Genomic DNA, 16,197 nt, shown 5'->3' with positions numbered 1-16,197 from the left:
GAAAAGAATTTCAAACTTCTGCAGGTAAGAATTGTATGTTTCAGAATGATGCGAAATAGGAAAAGAAATGAATCCACATGCAGAAAAGGAAATATGCGAGAAAACTGTTTAACGTTTCTTCTAATAAAAAAAAACACATGAAAAGTGGTAAACCAGGCGTCTTTTGTGTTTGAATGGTCTTTCTCCCAGTTATTTAAAAGTAATCTATCGCTTTGTGTCACGAATCGACTTATAATTGTAACCAACGGGAGAAACGTTTTGTTCTGATATCATAAAAGAAGTTTGGACTTACATGGACACGCAATGCGTTAGTCGTATTGATTTATCGGTTTTATTGTCAGTGTTATTATTATAATAATTATTTTGTTTTATAAAAATGTAGAGTTCATGTTTTGCAGTTAGTCCTATTCTGTTATCATTTTTTACTTTTGCTACCCTAGAAACTCGACTTTTTCGTCCCGTAAGCTCAAGAAAATTGACTGTCGAGCCCTCACTAACAATGGCATATGGTTAGGATTAGGATACACGAGATGGCAGCACTTGTTTGCCGTCTCCTCACTGGATGCCGCTTAAAAAATTAGTCTTGGGCCTGCGATCTCTGATTGGCTACCAGTGGAGATTAAACTGCTCGCTCGGTATCTAAAAGTTAGAAATGGCTAAAACGGCTTCGCCTACTCCCTATAAATGAATAAAAAGAGCATTTTTTATTACTATAAACTTTCGTCTTCTTCTGTGACAACAGAAAACTGAATCTTTGCCTATGATGTATATGCAAACATATCATTTCTAAATAGCGACTAAGTTATTTGAAAATACCTTTGAATAACTCTAAAAATACTTTATTAGTATTTTTATTTTCTGCATTTTTAACTCGAATACCTTTTAGCGCTTACTTTTTTTTTAGTTGGCATTTTGATAAGTAGAAAGCAAATGCTGTTTTCTGTTTGATTCGTTTGTTTTGATTAACATATACTGTATGTGTGTAGTGCGATTGTAATGAAATGGTTTAAAGATCAATTTGATATTCTGTGGATTCGTCGCTGCTTATTTATGATTGGGTATATATGTATCTATGTGGTACTATAAACATATCGTGAGAAACTTTTGATTTTATTCTGTTTTACTTATTCTCAAGTGACTGATTTCACAGAATAATGTGTTAAAAAAACAGGTATTATATAAGCCTGACAAACTGGCGAACAGTTACAATCTCTGTCATAGAAACTACATGAATACCCTTGTTTTTGATGATGGGCGAGAAACGGCTTGATCCACATAAATATGCGAAACAGTTGGTTCCCTGTTCTTTGGATCAGAGCGAAACAAGAAATACAATAAATCCGTATGTCTTCGTTGACGTTGTGGATATTGAGAACTAGGAAAGGACATTTGTGCTCCTACGAAGGCTCCTTCCCAAGGTAAATTATATGGGTGATGATAATCGAAAATTGGCATTGGATGTGTTTGTGGCTGTGGCGGGACTACATCTGGGGGTGGATAGCCACCTCGAAAATTTGGGCTATTTGAATCTCCCGTTGTAATATGTCCGTGCCATCCTGGATGAGTTTGGTATACAGGTGGATACTGTGGCTGTGGTTGATGATGATCACGATAACGATGTAAGTAATCATCTACTGCTGTGGTCTGGAATGGTGCTGCGTCCAGTAGCTTGGTGTTATTTATACGATGTTCATTTAATTCAGGTTTTGCCTGAAAGAAAATATAAGTGTGACCATTAAATAAAGATTTTACTCTCTTTAGAACAACTACTTTGGTTTAGCTAATCAAAGTATGAACTATAATAATATGGTATGATTTCAAAAATGAATTCTTTATTCTCCACTTTTATGCAAATTCACATTTTAAGCGAGTAGAACTGTACAAAGTTAGGAAAGCATTTTATACTTATAACCACTACTTAGTAGCATTTGCAGTAGATTTTTAATGGTTCTGTGACAGGGAAAGTTTTATCAGATCAGATTTTGAAAAATTACCAAAAACTATCATTCGTAGAACACCAAGAAAAAGCTTTCGAAAAAATTTTGAAGATTAATTAGTGGCGAAGCCATTTGAGCTGAAAAGCTGAGTTGAACAAAATGAAATGCATTATTTTGTTAAAAAAAGTCATACATAATTAAAATGCCACTTTTTTTTTGAGGACTATATCTATTATAGAGTCAGTACCGCTTTCATAAAATTCTACGATTTATCTAAGGGATGTAACAGATATCTAATAAATTAAACCTTTGTTGTTTATTTAATTACTGTATATTAGACTAGAGGTGACGGTTGTATGATAGGCAGGCTGTCCTAAATCTTTAACTTTCTGTTTTCGCTTTTTAATCTTAAGTCTTTTTTTAATCTTTACTGGAAGATAATTTTAATAGGACTAATCCATTACGTTAACCATAATTTTCAACATTTTAAGACTCCTCATTGTTACAAAAATGCTGAAGTATTTTTTAATACTGTAACATAATTTATGATGTTATAGTTGTATACGGTAATATAGCCTTACTGTAATTAGCGCTACGTAATATTGGACGTTCATAACAGGCCTCAGATGCTGTTGCAACAGAGAAAAAATAAATATTTTTAGTTGTGAGTGTGTTGCAATTTCTCGAATCTTTTAAACCAATAACCAATAAGGTACTCACCAAATGTGGTGGATTGCTTTCACATTGCTGCAAGAAATAAAAGAAGGTATTACTTTAAACAGAATTAATTTAAACGTAATTATTAATTTAAAACAAAACATTGACCATTGATATGTCTAATAAATATGTAAGCTCATAAAGAATTAAAAACTGAAGAAAGCAATTTATTTCATGAGTATATGTTTAAACTAAATTGACTAGAAACGACATTATCGTTACGTAAAATATTAAACATTCAAGTTTCCTAGCAGCCCCCATATGCTGTTGCAACAGAACATATGTTCGTAGTTTAGTGTATCTGAAATAAGAGTATTGTCAAAACATTGTGACACATACTACCTGAATTCGGAGACAACCTAGCAACGATCTGGAGTCGAATCGCGTCTAGAATATGCAATTTCATTTTATAAAGGCTTTTTCAGCTAAAGGTGAGTTAGCGGTCTCGTGGCAACGAGAAAAATGGCTAGAAAAGTGGCTAGAAAAAAAACACACTCGTTTTATTGACATAATACGCTGGTTTCATAGCCTTAAATGTTTCGGCTGTAATTTCAAATAGCCACATCCAATATACAAAACTGTTTCGTGAAAAATATATATAAAATATTAATTGGCAATCTTATTATTTTATTGATTACAAAAAATAATGCAAGTGTTTAAGTAAAAGTCTGATTTCAGAGAACTACGAATTTTTACTTGATTGTATTTCACATTTTATATTGCGTTATTCATTTGGTAATTTTTGAAACTAGAAAATGATAGATGTATTAGAAAATCAAATTATACAAGAAAATTATTCGTACCTTAACTACGCTGAAAAGTATTTTTAAGACATTTTGTAGAAACATTCCATTCTCCATTATGCCGTCGAAGATGCACTGGTTTGCTTGAAAATGACTCTGCAGTGAGAAAATAATAATAATTTTATGTTACATTACATACCACTGCCTAACAGACTAAGACTAGAATTCGAAGTTTTTTTTTCACAAAATCTTTTAATGATCCTTTTCGTTAATTGATTCAAGAATAAAACGGAATCACTTATTAAATGAATGCTGTGGTGTTCGTTTATTCACAAACTTTATTAGCTAATTTATTTCTGATCAATCTTTGGTACTATAAGCCATGTCGAAACTTGATTTATAGTACCAAACTCAGAAAACGTGGATATAGAACTAACTCTGCTTCATACAGCAAGCTTGGTTTAGCAACACCAGATATCAGCAATTGTCTGCCGTAATTTTATCAAAAGTCTACAAATCGTCAGAAGTACTGAACTCAACTACTGATGATGACTGACATTGGAATCGATTGTCGCCGATTTCTAAAATTTAAGACAAAAATGAAATGTTTCGCATGTTCCTATTAATGCGAAAAGAGACCACAGATTATTTATTTATTTCAGTTTTTTTTAATTTATGGATATATGGTTTCATTTATTCCTCCTCTTATACCTGCAACGTTCCTTATAATCCAATGTCCCGTATTTTAATGAAAATATAAAATTATAAATATTATGTTAAGCAATTATAATTTTCAATATTCTTTTCGAATAATTGTGTTTACAGTTTACGGTGGCGGCATGGTGGCGACGGTCCCTTCCATTGGTCGCTTTTTATTTAGTATTTTTTTTAATTAATTTTTTTATTTTTTATTTAGTTTATTTTATTTATATTTCTGTATTTGCTTATTTTCAAACAGTTCTTATTTGGATATTGTGAGGTGCGGTATCGGTACAGTACGTGAATGTTTTTGCAATAATTAAAAACTAATATCTCTCCTTTTTCGAATGTGCGATATTTGGTTAACGTATGAAATATATAATTAAAGGTAAATTAATTTTCTTTATTAATTATTCAATGATTATACGATGATTATTCGAAAAAAAATGGAATTTTATTGCAAAAAAGAAAACATAACGACGAAGTTGAATTCAAAATCTGTAGACCGGCGTATGGGACATGATCGGATATTACACAACACATTAACATACAGAAACACAAATTGAACATTTCCAGTTCCAGTTCCAAAAGTATTGATACTTATTTTGTAAAACCAAATACCAGCAATGTAAGAAAGTTATTGCTGCCCAAATAACTATGGCATTTCATGGCATAAAGCATCGTCATTCTTTTAACTCTAATGATTGCAGCAGCAAAGTTATTCCTATAATATTTTCAGACCGGCCCAAATCAGCCATGTCCTGTATTCGAAAAACCGAATAAAGGCCATGGCTGATCCATGTCCCGTATTTGGTTTTCCAAAATCTAGCAACCCTAACACCAGCCCATATCTCAAACTATTCAGCTTTTGTTTTCCATTTTATTTCCATTATGCATTGCATGGCATCTAATAATTATTCATAAAGTCTCTCTATCAATACTGTGAAATGTTTTGGCAAAATCTAAAATTTAGTTATAACGAGCTTCTAAATTCTATAGTTTGTTCACTGATATTACTTAAAGTAAAATGAGATGTACTAGACTCCCACCTGTTCTAAAACCAACGTGCCCATTCCTTAATAACCTTTCTATTTCAATTATTAATTCTTATTCAAAATCGTATTTCGCTTTTCTTGAGATCTTTTTATGGAATTATAGTTATTCTGTCATTGCATTGTTTTGGAATCTTTCCAGTCTCTGGCGGCACATTACTAAAGATCATTTGCAGTTAATCAGCAGCAATTTCGTTAGTTGCTTTTTTGCATTTCTGTTGTTCTATTTAGCATTGCTGCTTTGTGTAATCACTGTCTTCAACAATGTCTCTTCACCATTCTCCAAACGGAGTGGAATTCTATTATATTAAGACATTAAAAAATATCTGGTCATGCTAAAGTTCTTAACCGATTCTACAGTTATGACTGTCGTAAACACAACGTTATGCTTTGATTTTAATGCAAGAAAGAACTGCTTTCTTTAGCTGGTGTACTGTAAGAATATCAAAATTATTCAGCTGCTCTGACTCTAACGGTTTTAAAATATAGGTTTAGTTTTGGGAAGAGATAGAAATCAGAGGGAGCCAAATCTGGGGAATAGGATGGATCTTCCAACAAATCATAGTGCAGATCCCTTAATTTCTCCATTGCCAAAACACCTTTGTGGGCAGGTGCATTGTCCTGATGAAAGATGATTTTTTTCTTCTGCAAAACAGGTCTTTTCTCACGAATATTTTCGTCTCAGCTGTTTAAAAGATCGTAATAATATTCCAAGGTTATTGTTTCCATTTTCAAGATAATTAATAAACAAAATGCCTTTAGCATCCCAAAACACCGATGCCATGACCTTTCCTGTTGATGGAACTGACTTTGTCTTCTTTGGCGCTGAACAACTGACTCTGTCCACTGTTCTGACTGCTGTTTGGATTCTGGTGTGTAATGGTGAATTCAAGTCTCATCCATAGTAATAAATCGATGCACAAAATCAATTTTATTCTTGTTAAAACGCTCCAAGCTCTGTTCAGAGATTTTCATGCCAGGGTGTTTTTTAATCTGTGAGCAAGCGCGGCACCCATCTTGCGAAAACCTTTTTCATTTCCAATTCTTTCTTCATGCAAAATATATCCTACACGTTCTTTTGAAATGCCTATAGTCTCAGCAATTTCACGTACTTTGACTCGCATCGTCGCATAACATATCACGCACTTGATCAATGATTTCTGGTGTTGTTACACTTTTTGGACGTCCTTCACGTGGATCATCTTCAAGGTTGGTACGCCCACGTTTAAACTCGCAGCCTATTTCGTAATTGTCGAAAACGAAGGGGAAGAGTGCCCATAAACGTTTATGAACTTGGGACGAATTTCCTTTGCCGTTAAACCTTCCTTTACAGAGAATTTTATAACCGCTTGATACTCAATTTTATCCATTTCAAGGGATACAGACAACACTTTTGCTTCAGACAGCTGTATGAAACAAATTACTCGATAGAATGACTTGCAATTTCACGTCAATGCTTATGACAGATTTACCAACGTAGAAAAAAAAACATTTTCCGGTATTGTTGCCATCTACAGTCGAGGCCGAGAACTTTTCAGCCCACCCTCGTATTCAAACTGTTTAAAATGGCTGATTTTGATACAATACAGACGATAAAAATGCATATTGTTTTAAATTTTATATGATTTTGGGAAGGAAAATCTTGTTGCTAGTAGGTCTTATATTTCAAAGATTTATTCTGTTCCTATTCAATAGCGACTTTTAATATGTGGGAGAAACTATTGAACTCATCTGATACTCTAAGATCAGCACATTCATTTCCAGTATTCCTCAGAAAGAAAGAAATGCCAGTGGAAAGGGAAAGAAAACTAATTGAAACTACAATAAGTTAGAAATAATTCAGTGGGTTGACCACTAATGTCTTGAACGGCTAGAATTCCAAAATTCTAGCCGCTGAAGAATTAGAATGCGGCTGATATCATAGTCGCATTTGTTTGTTGATTTAACTGTGAGCAAGAAAGTATCAGGGGATGTTAATTTAGTAGTGGTTCTATGAGTGTCTGTTATATCGTTAATTAGCAAAAATGGACAACAGTGTATTCGTAACTTGAACACTTTATATAATGACATTGCATCAAAGAATAAAGCATATTATCTTGAGAAAAGCTTTAGTCTTTTATAAGAACAAAATAAGCATCGATTTCTGAATAACGAGAGGAACCTTTAGTAAAAGTGGAAGGTTTTTTCCTACTGGAAACTCAGGTTGTTTTTTTATCTCTGAAAACAGGCAAACTTGCCCGTGACCACACATAATTCCAGACATGGAACACTTCAGGGAATGATGACAGCATGCATTGCTCCAGCTAGGAAGTAGTAACTTGTGACCTTTACCTCATCTCCAATCCAAATGCCAATTCTGGTATCCTGGATATTCCCATACACTAACAACAACAGCAAAGCCATCAGCGTTTAAACTGGAATTAAGAAATCGAATTATAACTGGAACTAACAAAACACTGCTTGAATATTAATTTTTGATCATATTTAGCACAAGTGGGGACGGGAGCGAGACGTATATTTATACGAAGTGACAGCTCGTATCGGATAACCAGGTTTATAAAATTTTCCCCTGACCAAAAACGAGGGATAAATAATGGTATACGGGACAGTATTCTTTACTTGGTTAAATTAAGAATTTTATTCTATTTAAGATTTTGCAGTGATAAAGCATTTTATTAATGTTCGTAGAAGAATTCACTCTAATTTTCTGTTTAGAGTTGTTAAGAATTTCATCATGATAATCTTTTTATTTTGTATTTAACGTGACTGTAAAATCACTCCTCTGAAATCGTCTAATAATAAAAATTTGGTTGCTTTTTTTTAACTATTTGTTGCATAATAAGATGAGGTGGGCGATCTTGTCGCTAATTGTAATATTAATACTACCATTTAGTTTCTTAAAGAAAATCTCTTTAATGAGGCCTTGCCATCTAATTTCGTTTGTATTTTAATAATGAATTCGTTTTCGAAACATCTGGTAGGATGAAGTACGAAACGTAAACTATTACTTAAGATTTCTACCCCGGTAACACTGCAAGTATAGTTATATAGATGTGTTACTACTACTACTATGTTTGTCTGGCTGCTTCATAGCGCCAATAGAATGCGGTAGTTAAGATCAAGGGGGAGGGGAGGGAGAATAAGCAATCCCTCCACCGAGATCGGTTAGTTTACTTTTCCAATAAATTTCTCTGGGTTCATAAAGAAAGATCGTATATTACACAGTGAAGAAAGGATTTTACCTCTGGTACGATATGTTCTCCATGGATAAACTGGCACTGATATGTAATCAGGTCTTCAAGTGCCAATAACTTCGTTCCAACGCCCACAACGCATTGTTGGAATATCTGCACTAACTGAAAATAAAAGAAACTATTAAAACTATCAAAAATGTAAGACATTTTTACATTTTCATTCAGAGTTTAATCGACATCTGTTGGAATACACTTGGATTAAAAATTGTTGTCAAATATTCTCAGAAGGCCATAAAAACGTGAGAAAAATAAACAGAAAACATAATTTTCTGATTATTTGTTAAATCCAGAGAAATTAACTTTTAGTTCTTTCACGAGAAGGATTTGAACTTGTTTTCTTGGATTTTGTGAATTTTATTATTACTAAATTATTACTAAGACAGAAATATGCAGTATATTACACTGTTATTCGTTGGGAGTTAATTTTATATCACATTATTAGATGGAAAGAAATGCAACAAAAATGTTATAGATCTCTTTTATTAGAATGTTGTACACGATGAGCCTTCAGTTATGAATATTTGACTCGTGCCTTTTAACTAGTGCAATATGCAATACCATGGATAACTCCAATGCCGCAGGTTGTATTTTCATGAGCTCTCTGAGCAATTTCGAAAATCAAAATATATGACTGTGAAAGAACAAATGATTCTCACATTTAATAATTAATTTAATTAATTATTTAAGGAGATTATATGCATTTCTTAAGATTTCTTGAATATGATTGATGATTAAAGCAGATGTATTGATCCATTGGCCATGGGAATCCTTTTTAATTTTTCTTGTTTTTGAGGTCTCTCTTTTTGAGCATTTTCTGTTTCATTTCTTCTCCAGTTGGTCGCAAATGTATTTATAGCATTCTTCTTCTTACAAATATTCTCTAAAAAAACTGTCATATTCAACAAATACAAATACAAAAATGACTAAACGAAACTGGATTTATTTCCTGTTACTTTCTATAGGGATTAATTAAGGTTAAAAGTAAGAAGAATATGCAAAAGAATATTCTTCTTAATTTAAATAAACTTGAATTCACCATATGGGGACACTTCTAGTCTGTATGAGTTAAATCTCTCCTTTTAGGGTTAGCAGTTACCGGTGGGTCTACTGCTGGCGTATTTTCAGAATAATGATTACATTACGATAACCTTGCATCACCGCAGAGCGCTGATATGAACGCAGTCAGACACGTGCCACTCATTACTAATAACTCGACTAACATTATTTGTTGCGTGGTATTCTGAAAATGCAAAGTAACTAGGTGTGTGCGCAATTCATAATAGAAGCGTGTACAACTTGACAACAAAAGTAAATAGTAAAAAAAAAGTAAAATACTTACCGGAAATTCTATCAGTCGCTCTTCTAAACACAAAAAGTCTCTTACTGGAGCTAAAATATCTGAAAGTAGTCATTTAAACTAGCATTAATTCATATATCACTTGAACAAGATTATATTTACAAGTTGCATTTTTCTTTGTCGTCATCAAGCATGAAATAGTTGTAATATAACTCTAAGGTGATTCGAAAATAAAATACGTTGTCCATTCTGTAAAAGTTATTTGAAACAAACAATTTACAACAAGACCGCCGACGTATTTGTACAAGTGGCTCAAGTATATGCTTTCCAACCAAAAGCTCGCGGGTTCGTATCCGGCCTTGGGCACGGATGATTGTGATTAATGTCCTTTTGTGAGATCATCATATATATATATATATATATATATATATAGAGAGAGAGAGAGAGAGAGAGAGAGAGAGAAAGAAAGTATTTTACCTTGGGTATAATAAATGTTAAAAATACCAAGCTATTTTTAAACCTGGTTTTACTCCATTTCCCAAGTAAGCAAACAGACAAATAAGTCAAGTTTGCTTGCTTGGGACTTTGTCGGTTGCAAGTCTAGCTGATCCTGCACATGGTGCAAGTCCAAGGCAACTCATGGTAAAAGTAGAATAAGCTCTGATCACCAATCTTAATATTTACCCTTAATGCAAAGCACATCTCCTGGAGGAGATGTATGATGCTTTGTATTAAAGGCAAGGGGCCACTACCCAGACCGGTTTCGACCTTTATTGAGGTCTCATCAGTGGGAGCCAGGCTAGAAATACCAAGATTTTAGTAATACAGAGCTTATAAGTATTTTACCAGAACAAGTTACCATAAGGTGTTTTAACCTTATTAAATAAATCTCAGGAGAAGATATAAATGTAGAAAGTATTTTACCTTGGGTATAATAAACCTGGTTTTACTCCGTTTCCCAAGTAAGCAAACAGACAAACTAGTCAAGTTTTTGCGCCTGCAAGTGTTGCAAGTGTAGCTGACCCTGCACGTAGTGCAAGACTTTTACATGTTTTTACAACTTTTACCATGAGTTATCTTGGTCTTGCACTACGTGCAGGAATACGTCCCAGGCATATGCCAGTCCCGAGCCCTGATAAATTGTGGGACTGGGGAAAGCAATGGTGAACTACCCTGCAAAAATCTCACCAGAAATACTTTGTGGGCATTGACTACGAAGTCACCTACTGTCGGAAACGACCGAAAGGGAAAACCAGGTGAAGGTAACCTTATGAGACATTAGTATCTATAATCGAACAGCTCTTATAAAGGTGTCTTGCTTCCCAGACGTGATTTGATTCTACTAGTTGTTACAGCCGAAGGACAAATATCATGTCATTTTGATAGGATGCCTTACCAAGGAACTTGTCCTTTAAAGATACTGTTTTATGTTCCACGCTAAAAATATCTAAATGTATTCCAGAAATATCAAAATTAGTAAAAACAGTGATCTCGGTTTTAACTTTCCTCTTATTCCTGATTCGTAACATATACCGATTCTTGGCTGCAGTGCCTGTACAAATACAGTAAGTACTGTTTCTTGATTAAAAAGCGAATTGCTTAAAACCTCATACCTGCTGCTAATAATGTCCTTATATTAACCAGTGAATTGAATCAAGAAATTAATTCAGATACGCATTCATCAAAGCGTAATATTATTTTTACATATTTAAGTATGAGTGACTTCAAAACTCACTTTTACTTTATGGGGGAAGTGAAATATTTAGTCTTGATGAGGTCTTCAAGTTTGATCAGAATTCATCACCCACAAAGAACCGATTCGATTCATATGAAGTCTCATCTCACGATGAGAATGTTCGTAACAGAACGTGTGATAATCTTGACACATGCACACAGTTGTCAAATATAAAATAAAATAATAATAATATACCTCTCTCTTGCTTATCCCGTTCAATATCTGGTTTTTGTACACTATATTTGCTGGCTTCATTATAAAATATTAATACCAGAAATACTTACGTTTAATATTTTTATTGTCACATTTTCGGCTAAATTTCATAGCCATTGTCCATATAATTATAGGAAAATTCAAAAAAAAGAATAATTTAATTGAAATCACGTGATATCATGTGCAATATTGGCTGTAGGAGACCAGCCTCCACGTGCATAGATATTCAAAATAAATTACAATAAAGTGATTTAGTTCATTAATTATTTTTAAATAATTAATGAACTAAATCAATTTTTAATTGATTTTTCAATTGGTTTTAATTTTTAAATAATAATTACGAATCTATTAAGCAAGAGATTCGCAAGAAAAGGACGATGTGGAAGGAATACCGTTTGCATAAGGATGACGTCCTTTATGAACGTTAAAAGCAGCAGGCTAGATTAGTCACAAATGTTGTACGGAAAGCAAAGTCTGATTATGAAAATAAACTGGCTCTGCGTGCGAAAGACAACCTACAAGAATTTTATCGATATGCTGCAAGCAAAAGAAAGAATGAATATGAAAGGATAACTCTTCTAAGTCCAGATGGCGTAAGGGTTCCAGATGCCGAAGAGGTTGTTCAGTTAATGAGTGTCCATTTCGTTAAAAGCTATCAACCTAGTGAACGCAACATTGAGCTCACTCTTACCTCTTCACTAGATGAAGAAACGCAAGTGTGTGAGTCCGAGGTATTAGAGCTGTTTCTCGCACTGAATAAGAATTCAGCAATAGGCACTGATGGAACATCAGCACGTGTGCTTAACGAGTGTTCAGCTGAACTGGCCATTCCTTTGACTAGGATGTTTAATATGAGTCTCAGAACAGGGAAGATTCTCCAGGAATGTAAGGAATGGATGGTAATTCCATTGCACAAGGGTGGTGCAAAGACCAATGTATCCAACTATCGACCAATTAGTATCTCAAGAGTGGTGGTGAAGATTTTGGAAAAATTGATTAGGGCTCGCATTCAGAAATGGGCTGACAGTGAATCTCTACTTTGCAATGAACCACATGGGTTTACTAAGGAAAGGTCATGTTTTAGTGCTCACATTCTATAACATGTTATCATTGAACTAGACGTGGGGAATGGATACACCATGATACTTTTGGATTTTACTAAGGCTTTAGACAGAATACAACATGACAGACTACTGCATAAATTGGAGAAAATGGGTTTGGGTTATACAATATTAGCATGGATAAGAGGATGGCTGACTGACATATCAAAAAAGTGGTCTACAGGGGATCTGAATCTGCAAGGTTTAAGGTCCACTGTTATTCAATCTGTACATTAATGATATTGGAAAGGATTTGACAAGCGACATATAGTTATTTGTTGATATGCAAAGATAAGTATAGTAATCAGGAATGCTGCTGATATGCAGTCTTTGCAGAGTGATTTGAATAGGCTGGTATTGTGGGCATGGTAAAATGTGTGTCAGTTCAATGTCAGTAAATGTAAACTCATTCACTTCGGCATGATTAGACATCCAATGTCGTATTATATTGGTGGGATTGGGCTAGAAGAAACTGATGATGCTAGGGATCTTGGAGTGTTAATAGATAGGAAGTTGAAGTTTAGGGACCATGTGGCAAAGATTGCAAATGCAACACAAAAGATAATTGCAATGCTGAAATGAACGTTCACATGTAAAGATAAGGATGTTATTTGCCTCTTTTCAAGGCCTTGATAAGACCTCACCAGGACTATTGTGGCAGGTCTGGTCTCCTGGTTTCCGTTGTGAGTCTGATATATTGGAAAGAGTAGAAAGGACAGTGTTAAAAATGAGATCAAATTGCGGAATACTAATTATGAAGACAGATTGAGAATTTGTAGACTGCAGACACTAGCAAATAGGAGAAAGAAGGGTGATATGATTGAGACTTACAAACTTCTAAAAGGATCATATAGGATTTCAATTGATGGAATTTTTCAATTTATGAGGGTCGGAAAGGACGAGAGTGCATCCTTGGAAGCTGAGAATTAAGGCCCCCAAGAAGGGTGTGGGGGCTAGATTTTTCTCTCAGAGGGTGGTGCGTGATTGGATTGGATTGTCATTGGATGTTGTGAGTGCAAGCAGTGTGAATGAATTCAAGAATAAGTATGATAGCTGGTGTGTGTAGTATGTGAACTCCCTCTATGAGTCTCTGACTCCCTGGAGGTTTCACTTAATAATAATAATAATAATAATAATAATAATAATAATAATAATAATAATAAATTATAAACAAAATTTAATTACAATCATGGAACAGATGAATGGTGAGTATTGGTTAATATAACTTCCCAAAATTGAAAACGTTTTAGGCAATCGTTTTTGTTCAGATTCGGATGGGAATGTGGTGTGCTTCATAGCTTTCTTTGTTGAGTCTTTCTTTAAAAAAAGTAACTTTTGTGACACTTTGGTTTTGTTCTACTGAATTCTATGTCTTGTAGATAAAGCGTGGTTTGCTAAACCGGATTTGTTGGGTTCGTTAAGAGAAATGTATTCCTGATGTTCTTCCAGACAAATTTGTGCAGATCAACCAGTTTGTCCATAATAAGATCAGCCACAAGAGCAGGGGATTCTATAAATTCCAGGATAAGATAGAGAAAGACATTTGTCTTTTAGTGAGATAAAGAATGTATTAAGTTTGCGAACTGGACGAAAAGCAACTTCTACATTAACCTGCATAAGTAATCTTGCTTTTTTTTTCAGAAACTCCCTTAACACGTTCAGTGCCAATCACGCGATATCGCGCGATGCGAGCTCTCACCAAACGGCCGATCACGCGTTATCGCGTGAACGTCGTTACCTAAATAAGCTAATAAAAAAAAGTTGGCCACCACACGAAATTCCAATTTTCAGCTTGGCAATGAAAGTGTTAACATGTGGAATAGAAATTCTGTAAATTTCTTCTCGAGGAGGATTAGGGACGACAGCCATAATTATTGATTATTTTTGATAGTTTTGTATTATAATCATTTAAACTAAAGGTAGTTCTGATAATAAACATTTCTTTGTTTAAACGTAAATCTGTAGAAGAAATTTATTGAGCTCTGTCAACTAAGGATTTGATTACACCATATTTCTGACAAGGGTGATGATGAGAATTAGAATTTACCAGTATTCCAGCATGAGTTGGCGTTCTATATACTGAGAACTGTAAACTGCCATTTAGTTGATGTAGATTGAGAACATCCAGAAAAGGAAGACAGTTGTTGTCTTCTACTTCTAGGGTAAATATGATTCTTTGGTTAATGAATTAATTTTTCTAAGAAATTCACGAAAATCAGACAAAGAGGAGTTCCATACAGCATCGCAACGTATCTGTACCAAACCGATGGTTTAGGTGAAATAACGTCCAGAATATGTTGTTTGAAATGTTCCATAAAGTAATTGGCTAGAGTTGGGGAAAAGGGAGACCCCCATATTCCGGGTTGTTCCCTTTTTTTCATATTGCACATAATATCGGCTGCACATAATCCATTAGGTAAAAATGCAAGGCAAAAATGAGTTTTCCGTCTGACTTATTTACACTCACACACACGTAGTCAATAATTTTAAAAATATATTAAAACGTTTCAGTTTCTGAATTTCTACTGCGAGTATCTCGCCACGGATCTGTTTGCCCTTGCATTAGTCAGTAGCCGAAACATTCAATTAAACCGAATCTCGCCCTGCATACGAAAAACGATGACCATTTCTTTAAAATACGATATCAAATAGGATTTCAACTCTCGCTGAAATCCTAAATTTACTTCGAATTCTAAAAGCACGTTAACAGTCTATAAACTTATATTCTCGGTAATTAAAGGATACAGTGATAATTTCTTGGTACTTACCACATAGATTTTCTAGAAGCAAAGTGGTCAAATCATGATTCTTGCCGTCGGTGGGTCGGAAATTGGACAAACAAAAGATCGCAAATGCGAACGCTTTGCATATATTCGTCATTGTTCCTGGTGCTCTGCTATGCGGCAGTGGAATTTTTGTAAAGCTAATATTATCAGAATTCGATTCTTTTAAAGGTCACCTTCGACTAAAGCTATCTTCGATGAATGTCAGGCGCAAAGTCTCTTCATGTCTCGAGTGACAAAATATGATCTATGAGATGAAAATAGGCCACCTTGAAGATAAAATTCACGCAAGAGATGCTCCTGTCCCGAATGTGCTAAATCGCTGGTGTGATAAGGCATATGAGAATTTACCATCTGCTTCTACATATTTATATATGTAAATCATTCCGTCAGTGTCAATTACATGAATTTCGTTATCCGTCAGCGCCACCTGTCGATACAAGCACAAGCACTAAGAGATTATTTTATGCATCTTGTCAAAGAAGAAAATCCTGTCAAAGAAAAGAAGTGCATTCCCATAATGCACTAAATAAGTTACGATGCTCCTAATTTAAACTAGCATTTATAGGTATTCGTGGGTATTCTTACAGTAATGCGATTAAAAATTAGTTTATACGTGGAGAAAAAAAAACCACTTGTCTGCTTGCGCCAATGATCAACTATGGAA

The 16,197-nt window shown here is 34.3% G+C and overlaps 1 protein-coding gene across 1 annotated transcript; it reads right to left on the bottom strand.

The window, feature by feature from the left end:
- Nucleotides 1-1,091: 1,091 nt before the first annotated feature.
- LOC150107955 (uncharacterized) lies at nt 1,092-15,833 on the bottom strand. Its single transcript, XM_090390567.1, has 6 exons — nt 15,516-15,833; nt 9,742-9,800; nt 8,391-8,504; nt 3,458-3,553; nt 2,658-2,684; nt 1,092-1,710 (listed from the first exon to the last, which is right to left on the bottom strand). The coding sequence occupies exons 1-6, from the start codon at nt 15,625-15,627 to the stop codon at nt 1,225-1,227; spliced, it is 894 nt and encodes a 297-aa protein (XP_090246693.1). The 5' UTR covers nt 15,628-15,833; the 3' UTR covers nt 1,092-1,224.
- Between the last annotated feature and the right edge of the window lie 364 nt (nt 15,834-16,197).

This window comes from Typopeltis vanoorti, chromosome 3 (genome assembly GCF_054136105.1).
Source record: "Typopeltis vanoorti isolate ZY-2024b chromosome 3, IOZ_Tvanoo_1.0, whole genome shotgun sequence".
NCBI classification, from domain to species: domain Eukaryota; kingdom Metazoa; phylum Arthropoda; class Arachnida; order Uropygi; family Thelyphonidae; genus Typopeltis; species Typopeltis vanoorti.
Note: the sequence above shows the minus strand (reverse complement) of the source record. Positions and strands in the feature narration are given on the sequence as shown.

Excerpts from the sequence above, each read along its gene's own strand:
- LOC150107955 (XM_090390567.1), bottom strand. The coding sequence starts at position 15,627 with ATGACGAATATATGCAAAGCGTTCGCATTTGCGATCTTTTGTTTGTCC. Across the intron at positions 9,801-15,515 it reads GCTTCTAGAAAATCTATGTG|ATATTTTAGCTCCAGTAAGA; the intron begins GTAAGTACCAAG and ends GACTACTTTCAG. Across the intron at positions 2,685-3,457 it reads TACTTTTCAGCGTAGTTAAG|CAATGTGAAAGCAATCCACC; the intron begins GTACGAATAATT and ends TATTTCTTGCAG.